Here is a 23,577-nt window from a genome sequence, read left to right as displayed (position 1 = left end):
GGGTGAGTTGTTTTGCAGAGGGTGGCTGTCTTGTTTTTAAGAACTCCTTATAAGTTCTTAAATGTTCTCTTGGCATCCTGGTCTAGTGTTCGATCATGGTTACAGTTAAATTTTTTAAGAGTTATCTTACTGCAGTGCACATATTATTTGTTGTCTAAAGATGTGGAAGAAGCAAATAAATATAACTTCTGTACTATGACTTCATTAGAACTTGCATATAAAAAAACCCAAAGGTTGATAGGATATGTGTGTGCAATAACATGACCTCAGAAGTTCTTGGAAATTAGGCCAGGTTCAGTGGCATGTGCCTGTAGTTCCAGTTACTCAAGAGGCTCAGGCAGGAGGATCACTTGAGCCCACGAGTTTACATCTAGTCTGGACAACATAGCAAGGCCTTATCTCTTAGAAAAAAGTTTTGGAGATAGTGGAGTTTTAAGAATAGATTGGTTTATTGAAATTTGTTAGTTTCTACTAAAGCCAGTAAATCCAGTAGAGTATATTTAAACAGATCTCATTATCATCGTATGATTTATTTAGAAAACTTTTTAAAATTGTTAGATGAAAGCATTGCTTTTAAATAACAGACTAGGAAGGGAACTCGGGTAATTAAAGCATAGTTGGAAAAGTACATATTTATTCAGGCATGCTTGCGAAAATTTTAAGTAATAAGAAAATCTCTTTATAGTTTAAGAGATTTAGAAATCACTTTACAGCATCATGCAGTTTTTTTAGTTTGTTTGATTTTGTTTTTAAAGAAAGGATAATTTAAGAAAATAATGACATCAGTTTGTAAAAGCTTCAAAGGATTATATTGTGTTTGTTATTCCTAGCAGGTTAAACCTGAAAAGGCATGTTTATTAGAATTCCCTGGGTTTTATTTGAAATCATAGGCATCAGGTTAATCTAGTATAGATTGATGTTATTTAGTTGATGGTGTGTATGTTTCATTTTAACCATTTTCTTTTGAGGTTCTGATACAAGAGCCAGCTTTTCCCATTAATCATATATTAAGATGTATTTACTAAGGGCTTTCTTTACTTTTAATTATTTTTTTTGCCTCTCTCCCAAGTTGTGGAGCTGTTTTGACTGTAGTGATTTTTATGGTTGGTAGTTTAAATTCTTACTCTTGGTCCAGTTTACCGTTTCAAATATTAGAGCATAATGTTGAAGAGAAGTCAGTAACTGTAGTGTTTTTTGCTAAGTGTCAAGAATTTTCTGTTCCCTGATTTCTTTTTTTTTCTTTTTTTTTTTGAGACAGAGTCTTGCTCTGTTGCCTTGGGCTAGAGTGCCGTGGCGTTAGCCTGGCTCACAGCAACCTCAAATTCCTGGGCTCAAGCGATCCTTCTGCCTCAGCCTCCCAAGTAGCTGGAACTACAGGCATGCTCCACCATGCCTGGCTAATTTTTCTATATACTTTTAGTTGTCCAGATAATTTCTTTCTACTTTTAGTAGAGACGGGGTCTCGCTCTTGCTCAGGCTGGTCTCGAACTCCCGAACTCAAACGATCCACCCGCCTCGGCCTCCCAGAGTGCTAGGATTACAGGCATGAGCCACCGCGCCCGGCCTCTGTTCCCTGATTTCTGTGGTACAGGGAGCAGTGGGGAATAATTGTTACCAAAATGAAACCAAACCCTAAGAATTCACAGAAACACACAGCACCTTTCACCAGTGTTTATGAGGAAGCCCTTACATATGGGACGGAGGGGCAGTCTGGAAATAATTGTCCAGTAGAGAGGGGGCCCACGAACTTCCCTTCATTGGTGTCCACCTGTAGCTGGTCAGCAATATCAGGAGAGCCATAGCTGGAAGACTCCTGGTAATTATACATTCTTTACATCTATAGCAACAAAGGAGAGAGCGTGAAGCTAGAAGGCAGCAAGAACGTGAACAGCGAAGGAGAGAACAAGAAGAAAAGAGGCGTCTAGAGGAATTGGAGAGAAGGCGTAAAGAAGAGGAGGAGAGGAGACGGGCAGAAGAAGAAAAAAGGAGAGTTGAAAGAGAACAGGTTAGTTCACAAGGAATGTTCCAGCCATTAATTTGTGAAATTTGTTATTTTGCAGAGCTGGGGGTTTGGAGCAGAAAGTACATATGCATATGTATGTATATACACACGTACATACACACTCAGGACTTTAGGTATTTAAAAATGGTGACACGTAATTGGAAGGACACCAGTAAGTTGAGTTCTTATCTTAAAAAAAGAGATCTCTAAATCATTATACTTCAGAAACATCTTGAAACCAGTTAAGTGGTCTCCAAATAGTGTGATAACTGAAAGATTTCTGAATGTATCTTCTCAGGCTTCGCTTCAATGCTGTGAACACCAAATATCTGACTGACTTAAAAAAATGAAATTACAAACCAACTGTAAGAAATTTCTTATGAGAAATGTTTGAAATATCCAGTGGCTAAGTGATTATTGTAGTCTGTATTTGCATATAATTGTGTATACACATAGGTAGCATTAAAAAAAACTGATAACGTTGTTCAACCAAAAAAGATGAGGGTTTAGTAATATTTGTGGCATTTTATTAATGTCAGGTGTGGTTTTATTTGGAAAGTTTCTTTGTTTCCTGAACCACCTGCATAGACAGAAAGCAATCGCGCCCAGCCGCTTTGCCTTTCTTGTCTTTGAGTTGATATCTTTGTTAATGAGCTTTGAATAAAGAAAAAATGATATGAGTGAGGACCAGTTTAGATAATACCTGAAGTCCATATTTTAAAATGCTTATAAACCATGATGTTATCTTCCAAATGTGACTGTTCATCCACTATCCTTGATAGCAGTCATGTGTCTTGGGTCTTCTGAGACTGGGGTCTGCATGCTCATCAGTGTTTCTCCAGGAATGTCAGTGACGCTCTCTGTGTTGCCTTATTGACGTTATTGACCATTAACTGTGTAGTGTGTGTGTGTTTTAACATTCTGGTTATGTTTATACCTGGAGGCTGCAAAGGGGAGAAAATATAAGCTTATAAGAATTAAATGACCTAGAGATGATTATCAGAATTTGATTGTGAGAGGAAGAGATGATGGCAGTATTATAATTCATCTTTGACGCTTTAGTGGCAGTCATTAGATTTTGTGAGTAGCAAGTACTCTGCAGCAAGAATGTGAACAGCAAAGGAGAGAATAAGAAGAAAAAAATTTCTAAAATTAGTTCTATTCTGCTTTCCCTATTCTGTTGTGAAATATTAATAGTAATTCCTCACATTAACAGTGCTGCGGGACACATTTCAGCCTGGCATAAATGTGTGTTTGTGTAGATGTGTGTTAGATTTCTGTATGTTTGACTGTATGGTAGGTCCTTTGTGGTTTGGATAGGGTGTGATTTTTCTTGTCCCTGTGGTTTGAATGCAGAAAACAAATGACGGTACTAACTTGATCTTTCAAGTTACGATTTAATTATTTTGTTCAAAGAAAAAATGAGTTGGGAGTGGAGCTCCTTTTTCCAGTTTTGTTGGGTAAGACCGTGCAGACATTGCTGGGGTAGGTGTTGGTAGAGCATGTGTCATGAAGGCTGGGCATCAGGGAAAGGGACTCGAGTCCAGGTCAGAACCGGGCATCTTTATCTTTACTCATGGCCTTGTAAGGAAGCTTCCCCCCAGATTGGCTTTTTTGGCTCAGTTTGCTTCATAAGATGAGGATGTCTAAGGATGTTTATATACTGCAGTTTCTCTGTTATCCAGCGTTCTCCTTACCAAAATGATTGGTTAACTAAAGCTTCTATTCAGCCCTGGTGATGACTAGTTTTATTTAAGGTGTGCGCCATGATACAAGGGGCTGGGCAGCAGCATACACTCTAGAATAACCTTCCAAATTTCAGGGTAGAATTTCTCCTCATGCTCCTTAGGCTACTCCCCTTCTAGAGCAGGTAATTAGCTTTTTTCCCTGTTGAAAAGGAAGGAAGCCACTTTTTCTTATAAAATGTTTCATGCTTTTTTAAGCTTATTTCATATCTACCTCATGTTTGAGCCACACAAAGAAACCCATAAGAGTTGGGAGAGATTTTTCATGCTCATTTCTCAAATGAGGCGACTGAGAAAATGGGAGGTTTAGAATGAGCCTAGAGGTCACAGAACCAGTCTTCAGTGGAACTGGGGTCCAGGCCTCCTGAGATCCCAGTGTGTTATGATATGCATGCAGCATCAGGATGGGGCTCTTAGCTATCTATATAACATATTGTGCATGTATTTACCTGTTTTCATTGTTAAAAAGGTTAAGGTTGATCTCTCCTCGTTGAAAAGAAAAACCACCCTCATCCCTACCCTACTCCTTTTTCTGCCCTTCTCATTCTCCCCCCTACCCCACCCCACCCTACGAGCTCATCATGAAGAGCCAGGGCCTAGGGCCTGTTCATTTTTGGGGAGTTGCCTGAGTCAGGTATTCCCAGATCATTTTTCAGAATGTAGTCATTTCAGGTACTTTCTGAGTCATCAGAGAAAGCACAAATCATGTTTCTTGTGTTTTAATATTAAATAGGCTTTGGATCAGGCGTGATGACTCACACCTGTAATCCTAGCACTCGGAGGCCGAGGTGGGTGGATCGTTTGAGCTCAGGAGTTGGAGACCAGCCTGAGCAAGAGCGAGACCCCATCTCTACTAAAAATAGAAAAGAAATTAGCTGGACAACTAAAAATATATAGAAAAAATTAGCCAGGCATGGTGGTGCATGCCTGTAGTCCCAGCTATTTGGGAGGCTGAGGCAGGAAGATTGCTTGAGCCCAGAAGTTTGAGGTTGCTGTGAGCTACGCTAACACCATGGCATTCTAGCCTGAGCAACAGAGTGTGACTCTGTCTCAAAAAAAAAAACAGGCTTTGGTTTTAGGTTTCAAAAATCAGTGATCTATGCTTATTATAAATAATGACTAATAAGCAGATATTTACTAATCAAGATCCTCTGATCCTTTCTAATTAAATTCTTAATTTCTCTGGAGTCTACTAACCTTAGAGGAATGGCATCTTCCTTTAAAATTCTGCATTTGTCTATAACTGCTGTATTCTAACAAATACCTTCAGATACCTTCCTGTATATCAAGGGAATGCATATCATCATTTATTAGACTCTTTAGGTCTTACTGGCCAAGTTGAAGTTCTTGGAAAAAGCTTTAGCAGTGGAGTGTTTTTTTTTTTTTTTTAGTTCACCAGTGAGTGAATTATTACTAAAAACGATTGGAGCAAATGGTTCTTGGTGCTCCATTCAGGTGGTTCTAATGCTTTCCTTTTGGATAAATTGATTGCTGGGTGATTTCTGTGTGACAGGAGTATATCAGGCGACAGCTAGAAGAGGAGCAGCGGCACTTGGAAATCCTTCAGCAGCAGCTGCTCCAGGAGCAGGCCATGTTACTGGTAACACCCGCCTCTGTCTTGTTCTGTAGTATCAGGGCTCATTTATCCCTCCCCTGAATCGGGCAAGCTGTGGTGCTCACCAGACCATTTTGGTTTTGCTGTGGCAGCCAGGCTCAAAAGGGAGTGTCTTTTATGGTCATACTGCTTGGGGCACATTGCATGGTGTTTATTTATTTATTTATTTAATTTATTTCCCATTAATAAATTAACTGTTCTCGTTTGGTAGATAGACAAGGTTTTGAACAGAACCTGGCATTCAGTGAACAAACTAGAATGCTGAGGGCTGCAGGCTCAAAGCACATGCCATAGGATTTTTACGTAGTATCTATACCACTGAAAATGACATTTAATTGAATTCTCTCTTACTCTGTCCAATGATATTGTGGCTAGCAACAGCTGGCAGGTTTTTCCACAGGTAATGTGCTATTTAAAATCCCAGTCATTTTGCTTTGTTATAAAAAGGGGGGAATATGTATTATCTTAAAAAAAAAAAAAAGTTGAACAAATCCAGAGAAGAGGTGAGCTCTCCAGTGTCCCATAGATTTAGTGTTATCCTCTCCCTCTCCAAGGAGTGCCGATGGCGGGAGATGGAGGAGCACCGGCAGGCAGAGAGGCTCCAGAGGCAGTTGCAACAAGAACAAGCATATCTCCTGTCTCTACAGCATGACCACAGGAGGCCGCACCCGCAGCACCCGCAGCAGCCGCAGCCACTGCCGCAGCAGGAAAGGAGCAAGCCAAGCTATCACGCCCCCGAGCCCAAACCCCACTACGAGCCTGCCGACAGAGCTCGAGAGGTATCTGCTTTCTTTCACTGTGTTGATTATTTTCTGGAAAGTAATGTAATGACTCCTCAGAACTGTATAATACTAATGTAAAAACAGGCTATAGAGATCATCTACTGATCGACCTTCTTTGTTTTCTAGCTGAGAATTTGAGGTTTGCAGGAGTAGAGGGACTTGCCCAAGATCTCATATCTAGTTAGTGCCTTTTCCATTAAGGACGAGATGCCTCAGTTAACAAATCTCGTAATAATTGGAAACTAAACTAAACAAAAAGAAGATTGCATGGCACAATTATTGTTTAAAGTGTGAATGAGAGGAATAGTGGTTTGGTTAACTATGTCTCCCAGACCAGTGTGAGGCTGAAGTGTGCCTATAGTCCAATTTACTGACTTTCCACCTATCACGATTTGTCACTGAACTGGTGTGGTAGGGCTAGCCAGAACCTCAGAATACGGCGCGGCACAGCAGTGACTGCTCAGGGATGCGAGGCAGGCGGGGAGCTGATGTGCGCACGGTGGGGGTGAATCCCAGCCCACAGGTGTCTGTGTCTTGCAGAGCAGATTCCAGGAACAAGTATTCTGCTCATTGGGGAATGCCTTTATTTTTGGTGGAATGAAATGTGATTTGGATTCCTGATGATAGTCTTTTAATATGTTGGTTTAGTTGGTTGTGACAGATTTTTTTTTTCTAGTTTATCATCATATTCAATCCTAGAATTCTGAGCAGCGAGGAGATCTTAGCGGCTGCTTTGCTTAATTTTTATCTTCGTTAGTATTTTCTTTTTCCTGATTCAAATCCTAGCCCTGCTTTATCTACCTTTTCCCTCCCACCCCCAGCTACCCCTCTCTTTTCTTGTAGCTGAAGAAAATAGAAAACTTCTCTGTAGAGTTCTTCCACTTTCAGACTTTCTTCCATATCTCTGCTTTTCCCATACTAACATTGAGTTATCTCTTCTAATTCTCTGATGCAGGTGGAAGATAGATTTAGGAAAACTAACCACAGCTCCCCTGAAGCCCAGTCTAAGCAGACAGGCAGAGTATTGGAGCCACCAGTGCCTTCCCGATCAGAGTCTTTTTCCAATGGCAACTCCGAGTCTGTGCATCCTGCGCTGCAGAGACCCGCGGAGCCACAGGTAGCAACAGCAGCTTTGCTGTGGTTGAGGAGCTCGTGCGCTGGCTCACCGAGCCTCAGGCCTGCTTGTGACATCCACAGTTTAGTTTGTCACCACATTTAAACAGAGAAGAGATTAGCAGGAGTGACTTTAGACTAAAATGACACAGTTGATAGAGAAAAGAAGGATCTTTTTCTTTTTTTGAGATTTTTCTTGTACTCATTAAGAATATCTAGAGTCAGTGATTTCTTCTTCTTCTAACTTTTTGCCTTCCCTAACTCAGATGTTAAGTGCCTCTTTCTTCTAATACAAAGATTTTTTAGTTTAGTTTTTAGAGAGTTAGTATTATAAGCACATAGAAGGAGAACCAGAACCTTTCCTTCCAAGCATTTTAAAAGTAAACGCTTTGCCCCGGGGTCCTCTCCTCCTGGCCACTTCCATGAATGGGCCTTAGAGAACTGATAATGCCCCTAAAATTTCATGTAGAATTTTTTGATTTGTCCAGATGTGTACATTTCTGGGGAAAGGGGCTTTTATCAGATTCTCAAAGGATTCACTATCCCAAAAAGGTTAGATCCAATGGATTAGGTATAGATTTCCCTGAGGTAGGTCAGAGCAAAGGTCATGACCTCTTCCTGGCTCTGCCACAGCATTGTAAGCCTTGTCTAAGTGGGGGAGAGGTGCTGGGCTGAGTGCTGTGTGACGAGAAGAGAACCCACTACACAGTCAGTAGGAGAGAGTAGACAGCAAAGATTCAAAGATCTTGGCGATCCTTAAAACACTGATTTCTGGTCTCTTGCTGAAAATTACTGACTTTTAGACATTTTCCTCCTTGCTACTGTGTAATCCAGAACATTAGGAACAAGTTCTTAAGCTTGAGTTTACTAGTCACTATTGTTTGCATGTGTAGGGGGACGAAAGTTTATGTTCTTGTGACAGAAGCAGCCATGGTGTTCTATAAAACAAATTCCAATGAGAACTTGAATGTACTTTACAACAGTAATCTCCTGGATGACAGGAAACTGCAGCCTAGAGAAGTTAAATAAAATAAAAATAAAAGAAGAACCAGGACAGAAGCCACGGGTGTGGGAGGGGTGAGAGGGTGTTTACATGGGATCAGTAGCATCTGGAGTCATAGGAGAGCTGGCCTGTCAGTACATAAGTAACTCCAGAGAGTATGGAATGGAAAGAAAAATAAAAGAAAGAGAAAAGCAGGTGAGGGTAAATTAAAAAAAGAAAAAAAGGGAGGAGAAGAAAGACTACTAGAATAGGTTTGATGACAGTTGTTCAAAGTTTAACAACTTTGCATTGATTGAAGAGTACAGCATAAAAGTTTTTTTTCTGCAAGTTAAACTTATGATAAATGGAGAATCTTTATCTATTTGGCCACTGACATTTTAGAAAATAAGAGTTCCTGAATTATGTAGACTAATTTTTATATTCATGATTAATTTTGTATCATACCTAGAAATAGCCTCCTTTTTCTTCCTTCTATTCTAAAGTTGCTATTGGCCAAATGTAACATTTTTTGGGGGAAAGTTTTCTCATGTAGGATTCTATTTTAAAACTCATTTTTGATTATAATTTCAGGTAATGGTTTCAATTACATGCTTTCCCTCTGAAAATCTTAAACATTTTAGAAGTCTAAGATTATACTGATAACTGGGATTATGTGAATCTCACTTGTAAATCATAAGAAATCATATACCTGGAACTAACTCTACATTCTGCATTTGGAAAGGTTGAACAAATTGTGATTTGGTATTTTCAATTTTCATTAAATATGTTGATATAATAGATATGTAGCCAGGATTATGTAAATTGCAATATTGGACAAATATTTTAAAACAATAAAATACAATTTAATGAAAATATTTTATAGATTATTTCAGAGATTATTTCCCCAATTTAAAAGCAACAAGATAAACTCAGTTGACAAATAATTGTCAAATAGGAAGAATACTCCAACATTAGTTAATTCAGGAAGCCCATGGAACTGAATATTTTCAAAGAAAACACAGGTTTTTTGTTTTTGTTTTTTTTCCTTTTCTTTCATAACTAGTTTGAAGGTGTATGGCGATATCTAGGTTTTCAGACTTAGGAGAAACAAGAAAAATTGCTGGTGTATTTGAAAAACTGGCTGTTTTAAAGTCATACTATTACAGTCTGTCAAAATACGAGGGGTTTGTCTCTGCTCGTTAAGTGTGCTGTTGTGTTACTCAGTCTGGTTCGTACACTGCCGGGTACTGAGGATGGCTAGGTAGGTCTGCATGTTTGGCAGTGTCCTTTGTCGTGTGATTGTTTGCCCTCTCCCTGCCTCCTCAGTGTCTGCTTTGATATGGATGTGCATGGAGCACATCATCCCTCATCAGTGGGTCTACAGGTTCTTTATAAAAAAAAAATATTCACATTTACTGCTATCTGCAATGTTTGTCTGGATATTAAAAGAGTTTTCCTTATAAATGTACATTTGTTCTTTTCTGCATACTGTGTTCCCAGCCCGCGTCTTCACTTAGAGTGTGCCTGTTTTCACTGCTTGGCTGACCTAATACTGACCGCCCTCTGTTTGCATTCCGCCTTTGCCAGTTCCTGCTTTGGATTTGGTATTGACCAGAAAAGCCAGTTTTATGCAGAACGCATTGAATGTTTTGTGTTTTGTTTTCTTGTAAGGTACAGTGGTCCCACCTGGCATCTCTCAAGAACAATGTTTCCCCTGTCTCGCGATCCCATTCCTTCAGTGACCCTTCTCCTCCCAAATTTGCACACCACCATCTTCGTTCTCAGGACCCATGTCCACCTTCCCGCAGTGAGGTGCTCAGTCAGAGCTCTGACTCTAAGTCGGAGGCGCCTGACCCCACCCAAAAGGCTTGGTCTAGATCAGACAGTGACGAGGCGCCTCCAAGGGTAAGGAGCAGAAAGACAGACGTGTGCTGCTTTGTCCTTTCTGTTATTGTTTTAAAGGATTATTTATTTTAATTATGGGTACGGTGACTTCACCAGAATTAAAGGGGCAATGAAATTTCAAAGGAACCTTTTACTGTGAGGAGAAAGTTCCATAGTTAGGCACTTATATTAACATTTAGCCAGCGGCCAGTTAGCTTGTTATTTTTGTTGTTAATGCTGCACTTAAACGTAAGGTAGAAACATAATGAAAGAGTTACTCTATAAAGAATATGGTTCTTGAACAAATTCATAACTTATTTTAGCAGTTTTCTTATAAGTTTATACAGAAGCTGTGTTATTTTGCAACATTAACCAGTATCAAAATTTTCAAATGAAAAGATCTTACAAGGAAAAAAATTAATAGAAATCTCAAAGAAAATGATTTTTTTCCTTCTTAAATTGAGGTTTTCGTTTTGTTTTTGTAATTACTTAATGGTGAAATTAAACAAAAGGGCACATTTTAGTTTATTTTTCCTACATTTGGAATTTGCTTCCTCTGAATATTTTCTTGCCTCCTGCCAGTCTGTGCTTCTTGCTGATCCATTTGTAGGCCATTGTTTGATTTCTTTGAGCTTATTTTTCTGATTCTCACATTATCTTAGCAAAATGCTTTATATGTCCCCTGCTACCACGCTTCAGTCCAAACATCATTTAAGTGTTTTACAAGAGTGTAGAAAGGCTGTTTGTACTGGCTGCTTAGATCCTGTGACTGAGTTTTCTCTCCCTGTTGTAAGAGTGGAGGAGGGGAAGGAAGGTTGGGAGCAGCTTGGCAATAGGAAGTCCAGTGTAATTAGGACTGCTGCAAAAATATGATTTGGTGGGGAGATCTTTTCTCCTCCTCACGTTTTCGATAATTTAATTGTTATATTTTTTACCTAAAGGTTCCTGTGAGAACAACATCTCGTTCCCCTGTTCTGTCCCGTCGCGATTCCCCACTGCAGGGCAGTGGACAGCAAAATAGCCAAGCAGGACAAAGAAACTCCACCAGGTAAATGACAGGTGAAAGTTAACAGGTTTACTGCGAAGTCTTATTTGTCTGTTCTCATAAAAATGCTCATAAACACAAATGTTCTGCCATAAAATCCATTAACATGAATAATATCAAATTGATGTGTAGTAAAAAGAGGGTTTGGATCTGAATTCGTATTGTATTAATTTTGAAATTAAAACTACCTGTCTCTTGTAAGAGTGAATGGAGGGAACGGCAGGGAGGGGTGGAGGAAAGGCTCTAAGAGAATTGTAATCTAAGGGAGGTTTTCATCTAAAGGGTATTGTAAGGCCTTTGGAATAATGTAGAAATCATAGGTTACTAAAGAAAGTCACTGGTTGACCGACAGTCTGCAGTAAATGAGTGAACTAACCAAATAATATTTTTTTACATTCTAGAGCTGTTCTGTCCACCACAGCAGCTATTAGCCACATGAGGCTTCTTAAATTTAAATTTAACTTGAAGTGAAATACACTTAAAATTTCATTCCTTAGTTGTGCCAGCCACATTTATTTCAATTGCTCTATAGCTAGTGGCTACAATGTTATACAGCTCAGATATAAAACATTTTCATCATCCTAGAAAGGGCCATTGACCAGCCCTATAATAGGGAAGAAAAGATCATTATGCTGAACGTTTGATAACTTGATCATCACTGAATCTGTGAAGTTAGCTTTCTGCCGTGGAACCTTGGTGTAACTTGAAGTGGTCAAATAGATAACTCAGAAACTGTGAAGAGCCCCTTAGCACTGCTAATGACCAGGGTGGACTGTGGTATCTTCTGTTCCTAAGTCTATGTCATTAAATCTTACCTAGCAAATGTGTGCTAGGGTTTGTCTGTGGCAGGAAATCCATCCCAGCGTGTGCATTCCGTAGCATTTCCAACACAGCTCATGCAAAGGAATATCTTTTGTGTCAATTTTTGAGAGCAGCAATGGGTGTGTGAGAGCAGCAGCTTAGAAACAGATAAAATTTTGTGTGTAATTGTAAAAGTGGAATGTTTTCATAATATTAAGAACTGAATTTATAGCTGTGACAGAAATGGTGACACTTCTAGAGTGAACGATAGCATTGCATCTCACACCTGATAAAGATTTTAGGTATGCTAATGGCACGATATCATTTAGCATTTTTGGTTTGTTAAGATATCTGAGATAAAATCCATGAATAATATCATTATAACTTTTGGAGAATATAATGTTAAATGCTGTTTATAGGCTATTTTTCTCATCTCTACATTTCAAAGACATAGAGTGCACACACCATGCACATGTTTATAATTTGGTACTGCATGTTGGGATGATGCATTAGCTGTTCTTTCTGTTTCTTTTCTAACAGCAGTATTGAGCCCAGGCTTCTGTGGGAGAGAGTGGAGAAGCTGGTGCCCAGACCTGGCAGTGGCAGCTCCTCAGGGTCCAGCAACTCAGGGTCCCAGCCTGGCTCTCACCCTGGGTCTCAGAGTGGCTCCGGGGAACGCTTCAGAATGAGATGTAGGCTGCCTTTCCTACTCTTTCCCCATTAATGACATTGGGCTATGATCAGTATATTGGAAATCCTTCTTCATCACTAAAAAAAGACCTGTGGTTTGCGTATAGCTACCTGTCACAAAACCAATGTCCTGGTATAGGTTGCTAATGACGCTAATAGTCATTATGATTTGAACCATAAAAGAGTAAATTTTGAAAGCTTTGCACATGCCTAGCACCTTGAGCAGTTTACAACTTAGTGCAACTAACTAACTTGTCCAAGGTAATCAGCTAGAGATCGGAGCTGGAATTTGAACCCATTTCTTTCAGTATGGACTCCAGGCCTATATTGTCATCACTATTGGTTATTTTAGCGTACTCATAATGATAGACTAGTGAATATTCCCTCTACTATATTACTGATAACAAGTATTACTTGTGAACCACATGTTAAGTAGTGTGTGATGATGGAAGGTTCTAAGTACAGTGTCAGAAAGACTGCTAGAGCTCTCCTAGGTCCCCTACTTGCCCTGGACTTCAGATGCATGTGGAGACCCTGCCATGACCGGGGCTGAGAGAAGTAGCTGGGGGTAGGGGCTTGGACAGCTTTGTAACATGCATCCACATGTTTATATGTATCTGCCTTTCTTGTCTTTTTTGGACCCAACAGCATCATCCAAGTCTGAGGGCTCTCCATCTCAGCGCCTTGAAAATGCAGTGAAAAAACCTGAAGATAAAAAAGAAGTTTTTAGACCTCTCAAGCCTGCTGTAAGGATAGCACAAAATTCGTCTTACTTATTTCAGGCTTGAATGGAATCTTTCGATTAAAAATATGTGGTTGAGAGGACTGCAGTCTTTTCTGTTGGGCCCCTTCACAGATTTGAAGAATTATAAGGCATGACCTAAACCCCAGACACATCTGTGCACCCTCCCTTAGTTATCTTACCTCCTATGTAAAATCCTCAATAATAGAGTAAAACCTTTTTTCTAGTGCTTCAACCATGCACTCTGTGTAGTCACTTTATAAAGAAACAGAACAAAGTGTGTTTTTTATTTCATGAAATTTCCTTCTAAGGAAACAGATACTTTAAAAATACAAAAGGAAAAAAACCCTGTTTCTCTCTTTGCTTGGCATTAACTTTTACTTACTCTTGATGAACTGGGCATTTACAATACTGGCTTTTGGAGTAAATTTTTTGAAATCCCTTTCTTAAACTTACCTGTTGCTTAAATTCTGCCTTTTGGTACCTGGGGTGGTAGTTGAAACTGCTTCCAGTACTTCTCCTTTAACTCCTCTTGTGCAAGCTGACCATGTAACTGTGTGCACACTGTGGAATTTTAATTTTCTGCTTGAACTGATTTCTGTACTTCTCTCCTCTCTCCTTCTTTCTACCATGCTTCCTCGTACTGTGCATTCCTCATCAACGATGGCTTCTTGGACTCCATGAAACTGCCACTGGACTGCAGGGCGAAGTGGTAAGCCCCACCTCTAAAAAGTTCGGCATCAGAGCAGCACTGTGTCTGCTGGTAAACTCAGCTAGTGCCTGAGCTGCAGTCCTGCTCCCTGTTCAACTTGAACCGTTAAACTTTTACTTCAGTTTTCATAACACATAACATTTGCTGCATTTATTATTACTCTTCTTAAATATAGGTTTTTTGACTAACCGTTTTAAAAGCTACAGCTGTAACCACAAAATAGCAAGACTCAAAGCCTAACACTTGATCACTGTTATTTCAGAGGCTCAAGCTCAAAGAAAAGAAACATATTCTCAACTGTGAAAAAGAAGAAAATTATATTGGAACTGCTAAAAATAAGAGAGAAAAATAACTACATAGTCTGCTTTTTAAAAAGTTATTACTTTTAAATAAAATTCCCAAATAGATGAATTTGGAGTTTCGTTTGAAAATGTGAAGTATAAACAATAATCATTCCTGAAAATTATATTTGGTGGATTGGTTGAGTCTTAAAGTATCAGAATATAGAAGAGTAAAGGGAGATAAAGCTCTTTGAATAAATTTTACTATGGATTTCTTTTTCTTTCTTTCTTTTTTTTTTTTTTTCGAGACAGGGTCTTGCTCTGTCACCCAGACTGGCGTGCAGTAGTGCAATGATAGCTCACTGCAACCTCCAATCCTTGGGCTAAAGTGATCCTCCCGCTTCAGCCTCCTGAGTAGCTGGTACTATAGACACATGCTACCATGTCTGGCTAATTTAAAAAGAATTTTTTGTAGAGATGGTGTCTCGCTATGTTGCCCAGGCTGGTCTTAAACTCCTGGGCTCAAGCAATCCTCCCGCCTAGGCCTCCCAAAGTGCTGGGATTATAGGCGTGAGCCACCACTCCCAGCCTACTGTGGATTTCTTTTCTTTCCGATGTTCACATTCATTGCTAGTATTGCAGGGAAGCCCACTGCCTCCTGCCCACGTTACATGCAGGTCACCACTTTCTCTGTTTATGTCTCATGAACCTTTTTCATGAATGTGGCAAATTATTAACAGTCAGTGAAGTGATAAGTGAATGGTATATACTGGTGCTCACTTCATTCTTCTTTTACTTTTCTGTAGGCTTGAAATTTTTAATAATAAAAGTTGGAGAAACATGCCTTTCCCCAACACATACCAAATAACTTTAAATCAGGCCTGTTTAACTAGAAGCTTACTTTCTGGATAGTCCCCTTAAAAGAAGATTTTGTCATATGGGCGGGTGTCTTTACAAGAAAGCCCAAGGACCTGTCTGTATACATTTGTTGATGTAGAATTTTTTCTTATATTTAAAAAAAAAAACACTATCAGCTTATCATAAGAAGATTGTTACTTTTTTATTGTTGTGGGATTTGAACTGTATGCAACATCTTTGACTTTTTTTGATCCTTTCTATCAAGAGCTGTAAGACCTCACCTTCATATGAAACTGGTAAATACTTTGCAAAACAGTTTTATACAACTAACGTTATGGGCATTTATTGATAGTCAAAGAACTCACTCCTTCCTGTTTTCTCTGGCTCCCCCTCCTCCCTGCCTTACTCTCTCTTTTCTGTCCTGTGCCTTAGGATTTGACTGCACTGGCCAAAGAGCTTCGAGCAGTGGAAGACGTGCGGCCCCCTCACAAAGTGACAGACTACTCTTCGTCCAGTGAGGAGTCGGGGACGACAGATGAGGAGGACGATGATGTGGAACAAGAAGGGGCCGATGAGTCTACCTCTGGACCAGAGGACACTAGAGCAGCGTCAGTCCTTGATCTATTTTAGAGAGGACGAGAGTTTCTCTCTCAGCCTTTTTTCCCTGGAATCAGATGGTTTTCCTTTTTTTGAAACCTATCACATGATCCCATGAGCATTAATATTTAGTTATTGTGGATTCAGCAGCAGGCGGCCTTTGTGTTCTTCCCCCTTCTCTTCCCCCAACATCCCAGTGTGTACTTAATTTTTTCCTTTTAATTTGAGGATGTCATGGAAATGTCAGTGTGGTATAACTAATTAGCCGTAAATATTTGTTCTAATTTTTTGCTCAGAGACAAGCTGCACTGGAAGAAAATTTTTTGTTAAAGGGAAAAAATTAAGTACTTGCTTTTTTTGAGGATACCTTTTACCTGTAGCCTCATTTCATCTTACAACCTTGAGAAGGTGATCTCGTCGACTTGTGAGGTTAAGGCCCTTCATTTCTGTTTTTTTTCCTCCATAGGTCATCTCTAAATTTGAGCAATGGTGAAACAGAATCGGTGAAAACTATGATTGTCCATGATGATGTAGAAAGTGAACCAGCTATGACCCCATCCAAGGAGGGCACTCTAATCGTCCGCCAGGTACCCGTGTCTTCTCTCTGTTGTCAGAGGCTGAGCTTCTCCTGTGGTCATTAACCCACTTGCTCATTCACTCACTCATGCTGTTTCTACATCATCATCTGTTTTCATGTTAACAAGTCCCAGAGGGTAGAGTGTCGAGTGTTGGGGGCTAGGGAGGCAGGTGTGTGCTGCATGCCCAGAAGGTAGCACGGAGTCCTCCACCCCACATCGCTGCTCCTCTGCATGTCTGCGGCAGCCCTCATTCAAGCACTGCACTGAGTCTCACAATCTGTGTCTGAGCGGTAGAAAAGCCACAGGGAGTCCTTGGCAGGCTTGCAGAGTGAGGAAGCCAGTCTGGTGCGGCAGAGCAGCCACAGTGGCCCTGCAGGGCGCACTCACTCTAAGTGTCTGAAGTGCCGCAGCAAGAGCGGGCAGGTCGGGCAGGGCGAGCCTCATTACAGCCCCAGAGACTTGGAGAGCCAAAGGGTTGGGAGGTCATTCTTCTGTGTTCCAAAATGTTAGTTTTCTCACCTGTTGAGTAATTAAATGTGTGCCACCCAGATGTGCTCAGTTTGGATCACTAAGTTTTATAATTGTCTGTAAATTTCTTAGCTTAGACTTAATTAAAGTGATAAACTTCTCATTTAAATAGAACAGGGCACCTATCTAGTATTTTGGACTTTGCCCTGAGTGTGTTTCATGCTATGGCAATGCATTTGGATGGAAAGTAGGAAGAACATGGAAAAGACCAGGATTCAGAGAAGCCATGGGGTGCTTTCTAGAACTTCAGACAGGAAGATTTAAAAAGAAAAATAAAGGGTTAGTGGTTTTGGTAACAGAAGCTAGTACAACAGATAGACCACGTTAAACCTTCGCTACTTGAATTGTGTGGCCACCAGATTAGGTACTTTGAATTCTGTTGGCTCAACTTGGGCATTTGGCAAGGAAGTATGAGCAATTCAGGCTAATTTCTTTGGTTTTTCCTTGGTAATTTAACAGAGTTTGAAAAGTCACACAGCACCTTAAACAAAGCAGTTATCAGTAGAGTTGTAGGCAATTTCAGCAGCGCTTGAGCGAGACAAGTGTGCCTGTTTTTTCTACAGAGTACAGTTGACCAAAAGCGTGCCAGCCATCATGAGAGCAATGGCTTTGCCGGTCGCATTCACCTCTTGCCAGATCTCTTACAGCAAAGCCATTCCTCCTCCACTTCCTCCACCTCCTCCTCCCCATCCTCCAGCCAGCCGACACCCACCATGTCCCCACAGACACCCCAGGACAAGCTCACTGCTAATGAGGTATGTCTCGCACCACAGCTGGCTGCTTTCCTGGGGTTAGACCAGCACTGCCTAGCAGCTAGTTTGCAAAGCAGACCTTTCCAACACCCTCACCCCTTCCCTACCCACCCTGCTTTCTCTGTCACCTATCCTTTTCCCCAGCCCCAAGTAACATGTTTCAGATCTGCATACAAATCCCTTAACCCTAGATCAACTTCCCTCCAAACTTGCCAGTTCACTGTTTACTTGTCTCTGGATAAGTGTAGTTGCATGGCTTTCTTTATTCAGTTTATGTTTTTTTAAATCTAAGTAAAATGATTGCTGTGTTCTCAGACCCATTATGTATTTGGCATGAAATTCTTATAGTCATTTGTGGACTCTGCCTTTTTCATTCTTTTTATCTAGTAAATAAAGTATAGGAAAATTTGGTTAAGCAGCCTTGGACTTAACTGGACAGACTTGTTATCCTGAACAGGAATGGAATATCTTTCAAACCAGGGTTGGATTTTTTTTTTTTTTTTTCCCTTTCTGAGGGGGCGGTTGTTGATTAATCACTATTATTTGTTTTCATCAACCTTGTTAAAGGGATTTCTTTCCTTGAAAGTCACAATCACTCAGAGTTTAAGAAGCCAAATCCTTTTTGGGGATACCTAGAAAATTAGGATATTAAGCTAGAAGGACAAGGATCTGAGAGCGTATTTAATTTAAGATTTTGAATGAGAAATCCTGTGTTCTGCTTCAAAGGCTCGGCTGTGGTGCTCAGTCTGGGTGCTAGCTGGATGACTCTTTGCTCTTCGAACAGGGTTATGCCCTAAGTGCAGTGACAGAGCCCACCTTTAACACCCTGTATTTAATTAAACAAGTGATTTGATTCCACATGAGGCTTAGTTTAAATGCATTTATCTAACAGTTGAGGGAGGTCGAAACTGATGTGTAGCTTCCGCCTATCTTGTTAATGTAAACACTTAACTGACTGCCCACTTCCTGCTTTGGTTCTCCTGTTAGAAAGAATCAGAAAAATCCTCTCTTAAGGAGCAGGGGCAAGTCAACTGCTTCCTAGATAGCCTTGGTATCAGATTGGTCGTTGGCTGGATTGGCCACCGACTCATGGGACTGGGAGGGAAGCCTGCCAGGTGGCAGGTGTTCAGGTGAGGAGGCTTAGGAGGGCCCGGGTTCTCAGACACAGTGACTCTCAGGTGCCCACAGAAAGGGTGAAATGCTACAGGACAAAAACACTGGATCAGACATATTCTTTTTTCTCCTGAGATATATATCCCACCTACACTCACATTCTTCCTTATATTTATATTTTAATTTTTGCTCCATTTTGCTCTAATATACAGTATTTTACTATAACCCTTAACTCACTAAACTGGCAAGTTTATTTATTTTTGTTTGTTTTGTTTTTAATCGTCATTACATTTCCACTTAACAATTTGTTTCACTTTCTTTGTGTTTTTTTGTCTTAAGTTACATTATTAACCAAAACACTAGCACTCTTAAAAATTCAAAAGGGTATGCCTTATTTTGTCATTTGCACCTTTCACTAATGAGCTCCTGTTTGGTATGGGTTTAACGGTGATGCACCTAAAACAATGGTAGCCAAAGCTTCTGTAGCTTTCTGGCAAGAGGCTCAATTTAAAAAAAATAAAATTAAAATTTGCCAATATTCCAACATAGATTAACTTTTCTGAGTAGGTGAGTAAATTCAGAAACTGGTGAATTGAGATCAAGACATTTTAGACTTCCTTTAGGAGTTTTCATTGTAACTATTTAATCAAAAAAAAGCTAGGAGCGTGAAGTGTAGATTTTATTGGCAGCTTGCAGCATCACTGTCTTAGATGAGCAGTATGTCTGAAAGAGATGTGGCTCCTGCAGTGGGTCTGGATGGAGCGACACCTGTTCTGGGGTGTACTGTGCCCACGTGGAAGCTCCCTGCAGAGCATTTTTGGTGAATGATGCAAGAGATATAGGGCTTTGTATTGGGAAATAGTGCAGTATAGAAGTGAATTGAAATGTTTTTTAATGTTCATTTTTAAAAATGTCATTTGTATTAATAAAATTGAAATTTACATTGCAGACTCAGTCCGCTAGTAGCACACTCCAGAAACACAAATCTTCCTCCTCCTTTACACCTTTTATAGACCCCAGATTACTACAGATTTCTCCATCTAGTGGGACAACTGTGACTTCTGTGGGTAAGTACAGTAGCAACAAGGAAGCAGCTGACAAACAGGACTCAGTCCCTTTGAGTTGCTCTGTCAGGTGGCTTAGGCATGGCATGATCGGTGTTCACAGGCACAGACCTCGGGTACAGTCCCCCCATCCCACTTGCATTGCCTTATTTGCAATGAGCTGCATAGTCAATTTCCTTTCTCCATATACATTTCTTACAAATTTCTTCTCCTTAACGAAGTGTTGGTTATGGCGTATGAATGTTCACTTGAGGTATGGGGGAGGGAGGCAGACATGGTGTGTGTGTGTACAGAAAATAATTTCAAATGTGTTGTGTTTCAGTGGGGTTTTCCTGTGATGGAATGAGACCGGAAGCCATAAGGCAAGATCCTACCCGGAAAGGCTCAGTGGTCAATGTGAACCCCACCAACACTAGGCCACAGAGTGACACCCCAGAGATTCGTAAATATAAGAAGAGGTTTAACTCTGAGATTCTGTGTGCTGCCTTATGGGGTAGGTGTCTTACTGCTACTCCAACTCTTTCATTTTTATTCTGAAAGGTGCTCTGGTGTTTTAGAGAAGTACTGCTTTAAGTAGCATGGGTATATTTTTGAGGGGCTGGTGATGGGATTGAAGATACCTGTGATGCCCATCTCCTGTAGGCTGAGTGGCGCATTAGTGGAACGGTGTGGTATGTGTGTGTATTTGCACCGCTTTCAGCAGTCAAATATTGGAAAGCATGACTAATGCCCATTTCTTCATGTAAAAAAGAAAAGCGAAAAGATGGAACAGGCACTTTGTTTCTGTGTATAGGGAGAACACTGAGCCCCTCACCTTTCCTCTCCTTCCCTTCTTGACTTCTCTGTGTTGTTGACTGCTCTCTTCTCCTGTCAGCAGCCCTTCCTCAGCCTCTCTCCCAGCCTCTCTGCCAGGGGTTTTGGAAGAGTCGTCTGTACCCATGGCAGACACACATGCTTCCTCTGTGACCCCCTGAGATCTGGATTTCTGCCCTTGTCTCTACTGAAACATTATTTTAAAGCCCCCAGAGATCATACCATTAGGCCTTTTCTTTATTGACCTCCTAGGTAAAGATAACCTTAGCAATTTGGGTGACTGTGGGCATCACACAAAAGCAGCACGCACAACATTGTCACCGGCACATTGCTGTTGTTCATTAACATCAGTGACCATCATTGCAGGGAATGGAGCGTCATCATTTTTGTTTTTATTAAAGGCCTTTCATGAGAGTGTTCGTATCATCAAAAATTACTATGTTATATTTGGTGTAGAGATAGTGTTAAGTATGTCAATTCTTTTGAAATTAATAATCCATATTAAGCAGGTGATGTCATTTTTATCCAAAATAGTTACACTTGGTAATAGTCTTATACTTATTTTATATTCCTCTAATGTCCTGGAATGTGTTGAGTCCCCTTCTATGTGCTGTTAACTAATTTTTTATTAATTAAAAAGATCTCTAAACCCTTCTTTTCCTAATTAACTTCTTCAGTACTTCTGAGAAAAATAGAGTATCTGGAACCTATGTTTTTAAAAATGTAATGAAACCTTCCATTTTATTATTATGTTAATAGATAGGGAGATGACTTAACGTTGAAGTATGTTTCTGTAAGTCAGTGTATTTAAGATGTTTCTTGGGTAGGGACACACCAGTGGTGGATTTTCTTAAACTGCTTCTTAAATAGTAATCATTAGTTACCCTGTGAGTTAAGTTAAAAATAAGCCTCTTAAAGACTTAGACTCAGAAAAGTTAAAAGATACACTATGAGAGCTGTAGCCCAATAGGAGGAGAACATTCAAAATACATTATAAATACCATTATTTGGGGATGGTAGAATTCACACATAGATTAGTTTTTTGTATTTCCTAAGAAATGTTTGCAGCGAGCATTCTTTTATAATCATGTAATGACTCTTGTTCTGTAAATTGCTACATATTTATTTTTTAATTGTTTTCTTCTTTTGGAGCCGGGATTATTTTAGCACATCTTTTTGAACATGATTTCTCCATTCTCATGTTTATATTGAGTTATCTGTACTTCCTATGTAGAGCTTTGCCTATAATATCATATTTATCATAGAATTTAAGGGTTTTTTTTTTTTTGAGACAGGGTCTCATTCTGTTGCCCAGGCTAGAGTGCAGTGGCACGATGACTGCAACCTCAAACTCTTGGGCTCAAGTGATCCTCCTTTTTCAGCTTCCTGAGTAGCTGGGACTATAGGCATGCACACCACATCCAGCTAATTTAAAACAATTTTTTTTTGTGGAGAATGAGGTCTCACTATGTTGCATAGGCTGGTCTTGAACTCCTGTCCTCAAGTGATCCTCCTGCCTGGTCCTCTGAAAGTGCTGGGATTACAAGCGTGAGCCACTGTGCTGGCCTTAAAGGAAGTTTTAAATCATGTAGAGGTCTTAGCCATTTCTCCCATTGACCTACAGAGGGTTCCTGTAAACACAATTACAATTCTTAGTAGAATGATCAGGGTAGGGAGCCCTATTATAAGCATTATTTAATTATATATAACAGTTGAAAGGTTAAAAAGTATTTTTATAAAAAATTCTTGCAGCATAGAACTGAGTTTTTTCATAGGCCCATAATTTCCAAGGTTGTTACTTTTCAGTGACTGTGTCTATATTCTTTTGACTGTTAGCACTCGTAGCTTTACAAAATTATACATTGGAAATATATCAAGGAGAATTAGAAAGTAGAGTATAAGTGCCAAAATATCTGAAATTTTTATATGAAAAGATTTTTCAGCTTTATATGTTATTCCTTTATTCTTTCTCACTGTAAAATTTTGAGGTTGATGCTTACATGCTGTTTATTTTTGGAAGCTATAAATAATACGATTTCTTCACAAGGCTAACATTTTGTGTAGTTATTACCAGATTCTTGACAGAGCTTTTTTCCTAATCTACTTACTATTGAAGACTGACCAGGAATATATTGAAATATTATATAGAATGGAATCTTTGGAATGGGCTGTTTGGCAGTGGCTCTATCAGTAAATGTCATTTCTGTAAAAAACTTTGAAGCTGTTTAGATCAACTCACCTAGGTATATGCAGGGAAAACACTAAGCATAATGTTCAAATAAATTCTACCTTGATATAGACACAGGGCAAAATGGTCAGTATCAAAAATAAATGATATGAAAATGAGTATAACATACTGCATACATTAAATATTAGTTTTTCTTACACTGATAAATCTGTTTTTAAATTGTACAGTTTTTTTTCTTTTAGCATTAAGTCCCTATCTGACAAGTATGATAGTTCTGTTAAAAAAGAAAGCTCATAAAAACATAATGGCTTACTATAGGTTTAAAAAGTGTAAGGCCATAAGCGCCAATTCATGCTGTGATATGACCTGATTTATAAAATGTCAGTATCATCCACAGCAGCGCTGTCTGTTACGGCAGCTGCCAGCCTCATGTAGCAATTTAAATTCAAATGAATTAAAATAGAAAATCCATTTTCTCAGTTACACCAGTCACATTTCACATACTCAGTAGCCACATGTGGCCATTGGCTGACGGACAGCACAGATAAAGAGCATTTTTATGTCACAGTAGAAAGTTTCTAAAGATCTTAATTACAGATGATAGAGGAAACCATAAGCATCTATGATGAGCCTTTTTCCTTATGCTGTACATATGATCATTTTGGGGAGTTCTTGTTTACATTTATTTTAAA

The 23,577-nt window shown here is 39.7% G+C and overlaps 1 protein-coding gene across 18 annotated transcripts in view; it reads left to right on the top strand.

Annotated features, from left to right (window-relative positions):
* Nucleotides 1-23,577, top strand: part of MAP4K4 (mitogen-activated protein kinase kinase kinase kinase 4) — a 183,596-nt gene that overhangs the window by 141,711 nt on the left and 18,308 nt on the right. The window contains exons 13-25 of one of the 18 annotated variants that reach the window (XM_012641951.1): nt 1,844-2,005; nt 5,261-5,347; nt 6,010-6,141; nt 7,100-7,261; nt 11,065-11,171; nt 12,510-12,661; nt 13,308-13,405; nt 14,105-14,113; nt 15,685-15,860; nt 16,316-16,436; nt 17,519-17,710; nt 19,770-19,887; nt 20,207-20,377. In XM_012641951.1, coding sequence (XP_012497405.1) covers nt 1,844-2,005; nt 5,261-5,347; nt 6,010-6,141; nt 7,100-7,261; nt 11,065-11,171; nt 12,510-12,661; nt 13,308-13,405; nt 14,105-14,113; nt 15,685-15,860; nt 16,316-16,436; nt 17,519-17,710; nt 19,770-19,887; nt 20,207-20,377 — 1,687 coding nt within the window. Of the gene's footprint in view, nt 1-1,843; nt 2,006-5,260; nt 5,348-5,916; nt 6,142-7,099; nt 7,262-9,910; nt 10,145-11,064; nt 11,172-12,509; nt 12,662-13,307; nt 13,406-14,104; nt 14,114-15,684; nt 15,861-16,315; nt 16,437-17,518; nt 17,711-19,769; nt 19,888-20,206; nt 20,378-23,577 lie in introns of all 18 variants that reach the window. The other 17 variants (XM_012641946.1, XM_012641947.1, XM_012641948.1 and 14 more) reach the window with 17 other exon arrangements.

Source organism: Propithecus coquereli, unplaced genomic scaffold (genome assembly GCF_000956105.1).
Source record: "Propithecus coquereli isolate 6110/MARCELLA unplaced genomic scaffold, Pcoq_1.0 Scaffold171, whole genome shotgun sequence".
In the NCBI taxonomy this organism is placed as follows: domain Eukaryota; kingdom Metazoa; phylum Chordata; class Mammalia; order Primates; family Indriidae; genus Propithecus; species Propithecus coquereli.
This window is presented reverse-complemented; position numbering and strand designations above follow the sequence as displayed.